Here is a 13,552-nt window from a genome sequence, read left to right as displayed (position 1 = left end):
CATACCTTTGAACAGAGTCAATCCGTGAAAGTTACCTTTGAGCTTAGTCAGCCTCAGCTCCATGGGGCAGGCCCGACCTTCTACACATGTCCTTTGGGAAATGGGAAGTTAGGGTCCCACTACAGTGCTCCCTAAAGTGATCAATACACAAGAAAATGAACTGTACAGGTGCCAAGGTGTGGGGCTCCTGAAAGGGGTCTGTATGATTCTAGGCCAGTGGCGGCAACATCGCCCTGTGCTGTGCCATTCTGCACCACTCACGAGGGGCAGGTGACTTTATCCATATTTTAACAGGTTAAGAGGAACACAGACAACAGCCTGTGTCTTTAAAGAACTTAGTAAAACAAAGTAACTTGTAACAAAGCCAATTGTTTCCTTGTTATTGCCCAGCTGTCACCAAAAGAAGGAAGCAATTTCTACATGTGAAAATAATGTTTTTAGAAACTCACTCATACACACCCCTGGAAATGTGCAGTCATGGGTTTAATTTAAAAAGTATAAAATCGTTCAAAGCACGGTGGTACTAACTGTTACAGATAAAGCAAAAATGGGCATTCTCAAACATGAGCTAAACAAAGCACTTCCCTTAGCATGCATGGCACTCTGAGAAATGACAGCTCATATATGTATGCACACACATGCATGTATGCATATATCCACACAAGGTGTGCGTATACATGTAATGCATATATCTATGTCTGTATATATGTATATTTACATATATATACACATACATATACAGACATATATATGCATCTGCTTTCTGTCTCCAAGTACTGCAGCATGATACAGTCTTTTTTTTTTTTAACATTGCCTTATTTAAAACCATTTTTTCAAAGCTATGGCCACAAAGTAATTACTTAGCTTAATTAATCAGATACTTTAGAAGGACCAAACTTGACTTTGGTAGTAGAAGTGTCTCAGGATTAGCTAAGTTCCCAGCAGCTTGGCTCTGCAGAGCAGCCATAGCTCACAGGTATGGGTGGCAGTCTGAGCTCTCTGACCCTTGGTGTTCTCTTCTGCAGGAGGGGAGCTCCCCCCTTGCAGGGACACGCCCTATACTCCACATGGGGAACTCCTCGTCCATCCTCTGGCTGTGAGGACTGTGTCGTGTGCCCGAGCCATCAGCTGACAGGATCGCTACACTGACTTGTCTAAGACACTATGATTACTTCCCGGGCAGCTTCCACTGTTCATCTCCAGCACAACGGCCAATGAGGAGGCACAGCCGCAAGCAGCTCCAAGACAGATAGAACATGCCACTGCCCCACCAGCCGGCCTGCAGAGAAAGCCAGAGAGGCTCCTGGGTGGCCTGGGTTGCTCCAGAGCTTAGACGGGCCAAAGCACACAGCCACACATGTCAAACTGCAGCTGGCAATCACTCAGCACCAAGCCACCCAGAAAACAGTTTCTTATATATATATATTGTGTGTGTGTGTGTGTGTGTGTGTGTGTTCTGAGGGACGTGGAGGTAATGGCCTACACTGCACCCCGAAATCGGGGAAGATACAAAGGTGAAACTTAAGGAAAGATAATGAGGTAGAAACAAGCTTATATTTTGCATAAGCAGTGTGTCATGCATGCAGTCAATCCTGCTGTCTTAAGGACAGAGAAATACTTCTAACCACACCATGAGACTCCCACGAGGGCCAACACACTGAGATGTACAAGAACAGCCTACACAGAGGAGCACACATCACTATTCACTAAGACCACTAAGCGGGAACACACAGACCCAAAGTGGCAGGGCAGGGCTCAGCCTTTCTAAGGAAGATTTGTATTAAAGGATCTCTTCTGCAGTGCAGTTTAGAAAAAAGTATTCTGGCATTCAGAGTCTTGTCTTTCCTGACTCTGCCATGAACCAGCTGTATGGTGCTAGGCAAGGCACCACACTTAGCTTTGGCTTTACCAGCCATGAGATGAGAATAATATTCTGTGTCCACCACTCTGGTACTATGATGCTGAACCTGAGGCCAAGGTGTGAATGCATAGCTCAGTGCTGGGCACAATGTGAGAGATAAAATAGAAGCCCTCTGAGTCCATAGTTATTCACTGCCTGACCCAACACAGTTTGAAGGAGACACCATACCTTCTTCGCTACGGACTAAATGCTCTTGGTTTTACATGTTAAGACTTAAGAATAGCTCCTCAGCAGAGGGAAAGTCAGGCCACAGGGGCCCTCTGTTTTAGGCCAATTAAAACTGTTAATGGACTAGTGAGATGGTTCAGATGGCATGTTTGTTGGTAAACTTGACAAGCTGAGTTCAACTCCCAGGTCCCACATGATAGAAAAAGAGAACCAACTTCTACAAGTTGCTCTCTGATCTATTTATATATATATATAGTGTGTGTGTGTGTATGTGTCTGTGTTTGTCTGTGTGTGTCTGTGTGTTTGTGTCTGTGTATATGCATGCACACATGCATGTGCACACACAGAGACACACACACACACACACTTATACTAAAAAAATGAAATAAAACTGTTCTTTCAGGAACCTGGAGAATTGTGTATGGCATAATACATGTCAGCAAAATGAGCGAAGATCTGGTTAATAGCCACAAGTGAATCTATTTCTGAGTTCTGAGTACCTTGGATGCTATTCTGTGAGACAGCAAAACACACACACACACACACACACACACACACACACACACACACACACCCAGCGGGGGTGCAGAGAGAGGGAGAGAAGCCTGCTTTCGAAATGATTCTCTACTCTATTGAGAATGTAGCTCCCTAACAGAGATGGAGCTTCACGTCCTGCAGATCCTGGAAGGAAACACAGTGGCTCAAGGTCACAGTCCAAGTGAGCTTCAGAAATGAAGGCATTGAGGCCCCTGCAGAAGAGGGTTTGCTTCCCAGTGTGCTTCTCATAAGAAAGACCCAAAGCATCCAGCAGGCCCAAAGAACAGAGTCTGGCTAGCCTCAGAGGATGAATGGTCTCCTAAGGTGCCTCACATCTATCTCAGTTTTCCCAGGCTTCCTGCTTCCCACTTCTGTGACAGTTGCTTGTCTCTGCTCTCCTCATTCAGTCATTCTTTCCTTTGCTGTTTGTCCGATCACTATGTTCTTCCTGGTATGCTGCTGGGATGAGCTGTTTGCTGTGGTGAGGATGAAGGTCTAGGTCTCAAGGAACTACTGGCTAGAGCCATTTTCAGGACAAGGGTGTTCCCATGAGATAGAGAGGGTTTTAAACTATGAATAGTACTGCCACACAAGTGCCTATAGATCCCTGGGCCTTCAGGTGGCCGGGGGAGTTGGGATTTCCCAGAAGTCTCTAGATGGTGACATATGCCTACAAAAAAAGGTCTTTCAGAAAGGGAGGAATGGAGTGTGTGTGTGTGAGAGAGAGAGAGAGAGAGAGAGAGAGAGAGAGAGAGAGAGAGAGAGAGAGAGAGAAACAGACAGAAGAAAAGCAAAGTGCATTTCAGCTGCAGAGGCACTGCAAATGTCTGTTGATCTGGCCAAGGAGTATACCGGAGCAGCAGGTGGGTAAGCTAAGGGGACATGCAGGCCTGTGTGCTCTACTTCTATTTGCTAGGTGCTCAAGTATTAGAGGCAAGACCTGCAGACACAGACGAGGTTCTGGCCCCTAGATCCTCTCCACGCATATGTGATATAAGCCCATACACTCTGTGGTCACTACAGGTTCATATCTGTTTGGCGTTGTTATGAGGAGACCCAATGAAGACTGATGCCCTCACCAAGTTGTACACAATGTGTGGGCTAAGTTCTGCCTACAGATGCCTCCCACGAGGCTGACAGTGTTTCCTTCCAGCATTTCTTGGTCAACATCATGATTAAATCTGTCTCTCAGAGCCTCCCTATTTCCTGTCATGTGGAAATAATCAGAGTATTGAGTCTTTGTCCCTGAGGACAAAACTTGTTGAGAGAAAGACTTGGCACACACGGCACACTAAGCCATCATCACCTCATTTTCTTATTTTCTATTCACGCTGGTCACTACCTGATCCAAAAGGAGCCTCATTTAGGAAAACAAACACCAGGACACAAGAGGGAGAGAGGAAGAAGAGAAGTGAGGAATATATGCAGTGAATCTTAGTCTTTGAGGAGGATGTGAGTTAGAGATAGCAAGGAGGTGAGAACAAAACAGTGCTGCACATTTAAGAGACAGAGAAGATAGAGAGATGATAGAGAGATGATTGATAGATAGATAGATAGATAGATAGATAGATAGATAGATAGATAGACAGATGATAGATAATAGATAGATAGATAGATAGATAGATAGATAGATAGATAAATAGATAGATAATAGATAGACAGATGATAGATAGATAATAGATAGATGATAGATAGATAGATAGATAGATAGATAGATAGATAGATAGATAGATAGATAGATAGATAGATAGAGATAGGTGATAGGTAGATGACAGATAAGTAGATGATAGACAATACATAGATGATAGAGCTAGATAGAGCGATGACAATGATAGATGAGAGGGTGGGGGGAGATGAGTTGAGACAGGTTTTAAGAATTATCCCCAGAAGTAACAGATTCTTTCCCTGGTGTTTTGTAAACTTGAAACCTTCGTAAAAACTTCCTTTGATTTTCAATCACTTGTGTTTTCTAGGTCACCATTTTTTTTAAGAGAAAATCAGACTTCTGCTGGCCTGATGAAGAGAGGAAGACAGTGTTGCTTGGTAAGGTCAATATGTATAACCTACATATAGTTAATATGTATAATGTACACATAGCACAGCACATATAACCAGAAAGACAGATCCAGTTCATGAGTGTCTGGAGGTGCTCTAGTGACTACTCTAGTGGTGGGAGGCTGCTGGTGCCCTTAGAGAGAGCACAGGTACTCAACTGGAATGGAAGAGCCCGTTGTCAAGGAAGCTTGGGGCAGCAGAACCTGAATATTTTGGCTTACTGGACGAGAGAAGATGGAACTTGAGAACTTGGGAGAAGGTCTGCTGGTCTAAGATGAGATGCCTTAGCTCTCAAGTCCAATGTCTGCTCTACCCTGGAACCCAAACCCTATACCATTGTGCTAGCAGAGGGAAGACAGGCTAGAAGAAGACCCTAGAAGCATGTTGAGTGCACAGCTAAGGAATCTAGATGGAACACAGACAGGAAAGAGCATGGGAGATGAGCTAAGGAGACCAGAGCTACAGAAGCAGAGAAGTGGCAGGAGGGAGGGAACAAATGGCACCGTGTCAGGAACACAAGACTTTTGTAGTCAGAAGCCAAGTGTCAGGGGAGAGAAAGCAGCCAAGGCCCTGTAGTAGATGCCTGGTCTATAATTTTGCAAACATCCAAAAAGGAGGCAGCCCCAGTCACATGACATAAGGGACAAAGTCTGAGGTAGGTACCTGGGGAGCGGAAAAGATAAGAACTGGGCAGCAACAAGGCAGAGAAGCTCGGAGAGGTTCCAGTTGAGAGCTTCCAGGCTCTTCTCTCAGCATCTCACCTCCTATGCATCCTATGTGTTCTCACAGAGGTGAGGATGACAGTATTTACCCTCAAGGCCCAGGTCTCTCTGTTACCATGTATGCCATGGGGTGATGGGAGCTAGACTAGACCACAGAGCCTCAACAGCCTTAGGACCTGTGCACTGAAAGGGGTGGACTCTGATGTGTGTGTGTGTGCTTGTGCATGTATGTGTGCTCGTGTGTGTGTGTGTGTGTGTGTGTGTGTATGTAGAAGATGACTCTTGTATGTTTGTGTGCATATTGTGTAGGTGACTCTGATATGTGTGTGCATGTATGTGTGTGCATGTATGTGTGTGTAGAAGGTGACTCTTGTATGTTTGTGTGTGTATGTATGTAGGTGACTCTGATATGTATGTGTGTGTGTAGAAGGTGAACCTTGTATGTTTATTTGTGTGTGTGTTTGTGTAGGTGACTCTGATATGTGTGTGTGTAGAAGGTGACTCTTGTATGTTTGTGTGTGTATGTGTATAGGTGACTCTGATATGTATGTGTGTGTGTGTGTAGAGGTGAATCTTGTATGTTTATTTGTGTGTGTGTGTGTGACTCTGATATGTGTGTGTGTAGAAGGTGACTCTTGTATGTTTGTGTGTGTGTGTGTGTGTGACTCTGATATGTGTGTGTGTAGAAGGTGACTCTTGTATGTTTGTGTGTGTATGTGTGTGCATAAGGTGACTCTTATATGTTTGTGTGTGTGTGTGTGTGTGTGTGTGTGTGTGTGTGTAGAATGTGACTCTGGTGTGTTTTTGTATATGTGTGTATGCAGAAGGTGACTCGTGTGTGTTTGTGTGTGTGTGTGTGTGTTGTGCATATGTGCATGTGTGCATGCTTGCACTCGCAGGGGCAGAAGTCTCTGCCTTCTCAGAGGAAGGGAAGGAGTTGCCTCCCACTAATGACTATGACCTTCTGTTGGGTGTAGCCAGTGCACATTGTGCTCAGAAACTTCAGCAGCTGAGTGTCACACGGAGACATGACTAACAATTGGATTTTGCCAGGTTACACTGAGAACAATTATATTAAAGCAAACACGATCAGCAGATGAAGCATCCCTGTAACTGCCCCTTCTGTTCCTCCTGCCCTTGCTCTCAGCTGCTCACCTCCTGTGCCATTCCAAGTCATGGAAAGCTATAGCAATATCCACTCTTTGTCTCCTTGCTCCACAGCTGGTGACACTGGGGGCCTAGCCTGACGTCAGCCATGGAGGGGGCAATTACTTCAGGACCACGGGTAAGCTCTGTGAGTTGGCACCCTTTCTGGGAGCCAGCAATTCCCAGCATGCAGGGTTCCTCAAGGATCAGAAGCCTATGTGTGACCCTTTGAACAACAGGGAGCTCAAAGGAACCAGCTAAGTTTCTCATTATAAAAATCACCTGCAATGCAGCTTTTACACCCTGGAAACCCATGGCCTCGGGATGTTCCTCTGTCCACATGCTGAGACACCTCTCTTCTACATCAGGTTCTGTGTATGCCCAAACAGAGCCTTGCCTAGGGAGTGACAGCCAGGCTATGCTCCTCCCTGCTCTCTGCCTAGAGATACAAGGGCTGGACCTGGAGGAGTCATGGTTGCCTAGCAACCTGCCCACACTCCATCACAAATCTGCTACCTTAAATATCCGGCTGCCACAGAGGCTTTTTTGGAAAGTTCCGCTGAACATTTTTAGACTCAAGTCTAAGGTTGCCAAGTGAAGCGAACGCAGATGCTGGGGAGCTGCACAGGACCCTCCACCCCATAGCAGCTCCTCTAGCTCTGTGCTTCATGCAGGGGCTGGGGAGCTGTGCAAGGTTTCCCTCTCTATAGACAGACAGACGGACAGACAGACAGACATACACACACACACACACACACACACACACACACACACACACACACACCAGCAAGGCTAGTGCCATGTTCCACATGGGGCAGAAAATTTTGCAGAAAATGTTGAGGGTTCCAAAGTGCTATGGAGGGATATCTTTAAGTATCTCATGAAGGCATTAGTTCAAGAGCCCATGTGCTTAGCTGAGGGATGTTTTCAGAAATTATGATGAGCTGATTACTGCTGGACCTGGCAGACACTTGACAAACCAAGGATGTGGCCAGCCCTGCTTAGAACAGGCATCAAATACACAAATGGCTCAGGAGCCTATGCTGGCGACAGCTCTAAGAGGAAAAAGAGGGTGAGGTGAGCGCTCACACCAAGGGGTTCAGTCCAGGGCAGGCTAATCAGACGAAGGATGAGGGGTTATTTTAAATGACAGACATCTGAATTATTTTGATAAGACTAGCTAATTTCTCAAAAATGAAATGAAAATACAGTAACTATTTTAATTTTATGTGTCTGGTTGCTTCCCCCTGCATGTTTGTATTGCACAACACGCATGTAACACCCATGAAGACTAGACTGGGAATTGAATTGGAACCGGAGTTAGACAATTGTGAGTTTCCATGTGGGTTCTGTGAACCTAACCGAGGTCCTCTGCAAAAAGATCCGACCTCTCAATCAGGCAGTGAGAGTTCCTTTTGCTTTCTCTTGCAGAGGTGCCTGAGTCTACAAGAAGAGAAAGGGGAGGAAAGGGGACAGATGAGAAGAAAGTGCTAGGAACACTTGACAGAAATCAGAGGCACAATCCATGTGACTCCCAGGGCCTTGGATGCCAGCACTACTGTTCACAGCACTAATGTTGTTCTGTTTCCAATGTGTGCTAGGCTGTGTGCACACATGTAAAGCAATAATTCAATATGCAAGACCTGAAAGTTTCTCTCTCACCCACACAGTGTGGCTATGTGAGCTGGGCCAATATGACCAGTAACAGCCAGCTGTCTGCTCTGTCATCACAGCAGTGGCTTGTATTCACATGGGCTCCAGAAGCCTGTGTGGCTTAGCTGTCTACACCTGTGTCCTAGGGAGCAGAATGGAGAGAGCTAAACCCTGCCCCCTATGTCTACACTACTCACAGCCGTAATTTGTCCCACTTAGTAGTATACCTGTGTCAGAATCAGACTGGTCCTGCTTTAGGGCCAAGTACTCAGAAGTAGGAAGCAAATGTCACGTGGGTCTGATCCACTGGGCTGTGCCCTTGGACTTGGAAAAGCAAGCAAGCAAGCAAGCAAACAAACAAACAAAACAAACACCGTTATAGGCATAGGAAAATCACCAGATTTGACCTCATTACTCTAAAACATAGACTAGACTCAGTTGTAAGCAGGCTTAAGTTATAAAGGGGTGACGGGTAAGATCAGAGGAGACAGGAAGCTCTTGACCCTCCTCTACTCTCAAATCAAAGTTAGATACCAAGCAGGAGACCGTGCATCAACGTCCATGCACAGGTGTGAGGAAAGGAACTTACACATCCTTTGCTATCAATGCCCCATCTCCTGACAGGATGAGGCAGAAAACTGTGACCCCTGAAAGCCATGAGCTTTTCTGAGCAATCTTAGTGTTTTCAAGATGCTTTGTAGTCACGAAAAGCATCCAAAGGAAAGCAAGGCTTTCTTCTAATACAAGTTGACAGGAGACATCGAGCACAGGCCACAGTAAAGAAAGGAGCAGTCATCAATCTTACCATGTTTACCCCAGAAAGCAGGTGCTCTACCAAAGGTGGATCTCTGGACAGAAGGCCAATCAACCCAAACCCCAGAACAGGAGCGCTCTGAGTGTGTCATTGTAATAAAAGAAATATTTAAAATCCCAGCCTGGGGTTTCTACCTGCCTTTGACCATTTATGTTCGCAGGTAAAAGGCACACACACACACACAGCCTTCATAGTTTTAAGTATGCCTCAGGCAACATAATAACAAGATAGCTGCCTGCCCTTCATGCTCTTAAAATCTGTTTCCCTATCGATTACACCAAATTATTACTTACTATTTCTGTTTCATCTGGGCTACTCTTAGCTCCAATTGGCGAGCTCACATGGCCATGTTTTTTATGGTTCAACTGACCCATGATGGCTCTCCTTTCTCCTCTCCTGCACAGTCTTCTTCTACCCCATGGCAACTCTCCATCCCTCTTTTCCCCTCTGCTCTGTCCTCTAAGCCTGCCAAAACTCAACCCCACCTATTTCTCTTCTCCCCAGCTATTGACTATTGACATCTTCAGGCGCCAATCACAATCAACTGGGGGCAAGGTCACTCAGTGTCTTCTGTACAGACTTGGTCACCTTAGGAGCAAATAGCCTTAGGGGTCCCAAAGTAACATTAAATTACAAACAACATAGGCCAACCCACTACAGGTCATTACAGCGAGAAAGCTGTGTCCTGTCATCCCATGGACAGGTAGCAGAGTTGCTCAGCCTAGTAAAATCCTGTCGTGTCCCATCTAGCTTCAAGGTCTCCATACATGTGGAGACAAAAAGGAAACAGAGGCAGCTTCACAGGGCTGGCACTGAGAGTACTGCTGACCTTGACCAAGCTTCTCCTAGCTCAGGGTCTGAATATGCCCTCAGATTGCAGGGTAGCAGGGTTAACCTCGCCCTTGTCCCTAAAGCATGAGTGTGTAGCAGGTGTGGGGACTCCACTACCTCACTTGTCTCATTCACCTTCCTGTCTCTCCTCCATCCTAGGAAAGACTATGTTATCAGTACTATGTCCCCGAAGGCCCTGTACATGGCCACCCTTACACCTTACACATGTCCTGGGCCACATTGATGCTCAACACATCTTCCTGTGTCCTATACTAAGCGAAGGGCCAAGGTCCACACGCCAATGTGTCTGCCTTTGAAGGGGATTGATTCCTGTATCTGGGGGATTCCTGTCTTGGGAAGTACATTGTAGGAAAGACTGGAAGATCCTTACAATCAAGGGGAACACTAAGCAAGAGAAGGGACAATCTTTATGCATCACTGTGACAGCTGGGGGACCGGTGAGAGACAATACCGTGTTTTCTACCTAGGGTCCTTAGAGACTGAATGACAAACTAAATATTAAAGGGAAGCAGATTGGAAGGAATAGACTGTCAGTTGAGATTCAGGTCTTGGATGTGCTTGGATGGATGAGCTGGCTATTGTCATATGGATCCCCATCTCAGAAGCAAGAAGGAAGCCTGAAGCGCACGGTATTTGCTGCTTCAGGGTACCTGACCCAAGCCTTGGTGGAGAAGCCACTCCTGTTCTTGGACTAGTGCCTCCCAAAGGAGGAGGAGATGGGAGCTGGTTGAGCCTCAGGTGGTTAGAGCCAACACACCATTCTCTCTAGATTAACTCCCGGCGCTCAAACCTTGGACCACAAGGATGAAGTTTAGGATGCAAGATGGAGATTCTTTTAGAGGGGATGTTTTTATATGATAGAAGCAATAGGTAGAATCAAATTACTGTAGATTCCCCAAATTTGGAACTCAGTTATCATCATACATTTAAGGAAAAAAAAAATCAGTCCTAAGAGCAACTTCCATGTTGTCCTGAGCTTGCACAAATAGACGTGGTACTGGGATGCTCATAGCTGGCCATCTATTCCTGTCTTTGTAACTGCGATGAAAGACAGAAAGAAAAGAAACAAGCAGAAAGGGACTAAAAGAAAAAGTTGCCTGAGCACAGGTGTGGCTCAGGTCACTTCCTCTATCTTGTCTGGAATAAAGGAGATGCGTTTTACACAGCTAAGTCACACTCTGATAGTGGCACTTTACAGCTTATGAGTTGAGTAGGTACCCTCCAGGTAGAACTGTGAATTTGCTTGGGACAAGCGCCAGCCCCACTGGGTTGGCTTCCTTGCTGTGTCGCCTTGCTATGTGGGGAGTTGGTAAAGGCAGTCCCTTTTGGGAGAATGGTTTCTGAACCTAATATCAACATTTGCCTTGCTATGAGCTTTCTATTCTGCTTGAATGACTTCCATGGTCATTTAAAATCACCCCGTCACACTTCTCTGATGCACCCAGTCTTTAAACCATGTTAATTGAGCCCAGGGTTGTAAGCGTTGTGGTCTGTGTTAACAGAGCCCTGGGTTTGTTAGTAGTGGAGTCTGTGAAATCAGCATTTCCCCTCCTTTCCCCTTCCTGCTTATTTCCTTCTTTCCCTTTCGAATGCTTTAAGAAAATAAAGTTAGCTTTGAATAAGACACACATGAAAAATGAAACTGCTTGGAAATGAAATCACTGAGAATATGCGACTGCCTGTAAAGAGAGATGAAAACAGTTTACACAAGGCCCGGCACCACGCAGAAGCATCGCTCTTTCACTAACACTGTGCCAAGAGCAGCCCTGGACGCATTCACCAAAACCTTAACAGGGAAGACTCCATCACTCGGAAACGTTGCCCCAGGTGAGCTAGTGATGCCTGTGATAAGTGTCTGCAATGTCCCAGCCCCACAATAAGGAGGACAGCTGTACACACCAGCTCTCCTAGAGCCACTCCCATACACCTATGAACATGGGGCATGGGACTTGGAGAGGTGGCTCTGTTGATAAAGTACCTGCCACAAAAGCCGAAGGAACCATGCTTAGATCACCAAGACCAACTCAGAAAGCCGGGCACGGCAGCTTGCGCTTGTTATCCCAGACTTGTGGAGGGGAGCAGAGACATTGAGTCCCTAAAGTTCACTGGCCAGCGAGCCCAGCTGAAACCGCAAGCTCCAGATTCTGTTAAATAGCTTGCTTCAAACATGAAGTTGGAAGGCAACCCAGTAAAAGCACTGAATGTTGTTCTTAGGCCTCCACACATACACATGTACACACACAGACATACACACACACATGTATACACAGGCACACACACACCACATACATACATATGCTCATGTGTATACGCCTGCACACACTTTCATGTACACATGCACAGGCACACACATGCTCCCACTCCCACAAACATAGACATGAACATGTACACACATACACAGACATACACATGCACATGCACACACTTATACACATGCACACACACACACCACATGCACACAGACACACATGCACAGACACACATATGTTCCCACTCCCATGAACACACACATGAACATGTACACACAAATGCATATGCACAAGTCTTTACACACATAAACACATATGCACACATGCATGTGCATATGTCTTTACACACACACACACGTACATATGTACATTGGAACAAACCTAAGGCTATCATGTGGTACTGGCCAGCTATTTCACTCTGAAGCACACACAGAAAAGAAAATGGGACAGGTAAATGATGGCAGTCAGTGACACCCCTTCAGCTTCCTCAGAACATCCCTCTGGGTACTGGTAGTAGGGACAGTTCTGTACAAAGGCAAGGTTGTGAGGGGCTTTCTATTCATGTACTCTGGGAACAATATAGAGTCCTGCTCTGGTTGTCGACGTGTGCCAATACAGAAACTGTGTAGCTCCAACGTCAACAGAGCTACATCGTTGGCTCCAGCGATGCCATGGTTCTCACCTAAGCAGAACCCAACCCCAACCATCTGACTTTGTTGATCAAAAGTGACGTTTCTGAACCATGATGATTCAGTGCTCTGCCTGGTGTCATCCCTTGGTGTCCATAGATTGGTCAGGAGTGGGAAGAACGAGAAGAAGCACGCCTGGGCTGTGGTCTTGAAATTCAGTCTTTTAAAAGGCACTCTAGCAGTACAGAGGGTGAATTTTACTTCGCATTCTATAGAATGCCTTGAATGTCTAAGGACCAGGGTCACAGTGAAACGTACTCTGTTAGGGTCAGCAAGCCTCCATGTTTAAAGAACCTGAGAGTTCATCACTGAAGTTCTGGTTTCAAGAGTCAAGTGCAAGGTAAGAGCTGATCCATGGAAGAACACAGAGGAACCTTCTGGACAAAGACTTGAATAGGCAAAGTACAGCCTGTGCTTGTGGAAGGTCCCTTAATGACACAAGCTCGGAGGGGGCGGGGAGCAAGTTACAAGCTAGTGCACATAAGATCCCAAAGACATAAACAGATTGGAAGCCTGTTTCTCCCCGCCCTCCACCTCAGTCCTGAGGAGTTTGTAGTAGCCCCTGACAAAGCTCTTTTGTAGGCAGCCACACATCCCTCTCCCTCAGCCCTCAGCTGACTGTGTTGTACCAGCTTCATCCTGACTCCCAGCTTGGTATTTTTGTAGTCATCATAAAATAATGTTTAGGGAGAAAACGAACACAGGCTTTCCCATTCTCCTAGAACCAGATAATACACTGTAATAAA

At 45.9% G+C, this 13,552-nt stretch overlaps 1 protein-coding gene across 7 annotated transcripts in view; it reads right to left on the bottom strand.

Annotated features, from left to right (window-relative positions):
* Window positions 1–13,552, bottom strand: part of Dlgap2 (DLG associated protein 2) — a 757,651-nt gene that overhangs the window by 398,895 nt on the left and 345,204 nt on the right. The window contains exon 2 of one of the 7 annotated variants that reach the window (XM_006508781.4): window positions 6–131. The exons of 5 other annotated variants lie outside the window; for them this stretch is intronic. In XM_006508781.4, coding sequence (XP_006508844.1) covers window positions 6–63 — 58 coding nt within the window. In that variant the 5' untranslated portion in view covers window positions 64–131. Of the gene's footprint in view, window positions 1–5; window positions 4,201–13,552 lie in introns of those variants that run through there. One more of the 7 variants, XM_017312785.2, reaches the window with a different exon arrangement.

This window comes from Mus musculus, chromosome 8, assembly GCF_000001635.26.
Source record: "Mus musculus strain C57BL/6J chromosome 8, GRCm38.p6 C57BL/6J".
In the NCBI taxonomy this organism is placed as follows: domain Eukaryota; kingdom Metazoa; phylum Chordata; class Mammalia; order Rodentia; family Muridae; genus Mus; species Mus musculus.
This window is presented reverse-complemented; position numbering and strand designations above follow the sequence as displayed.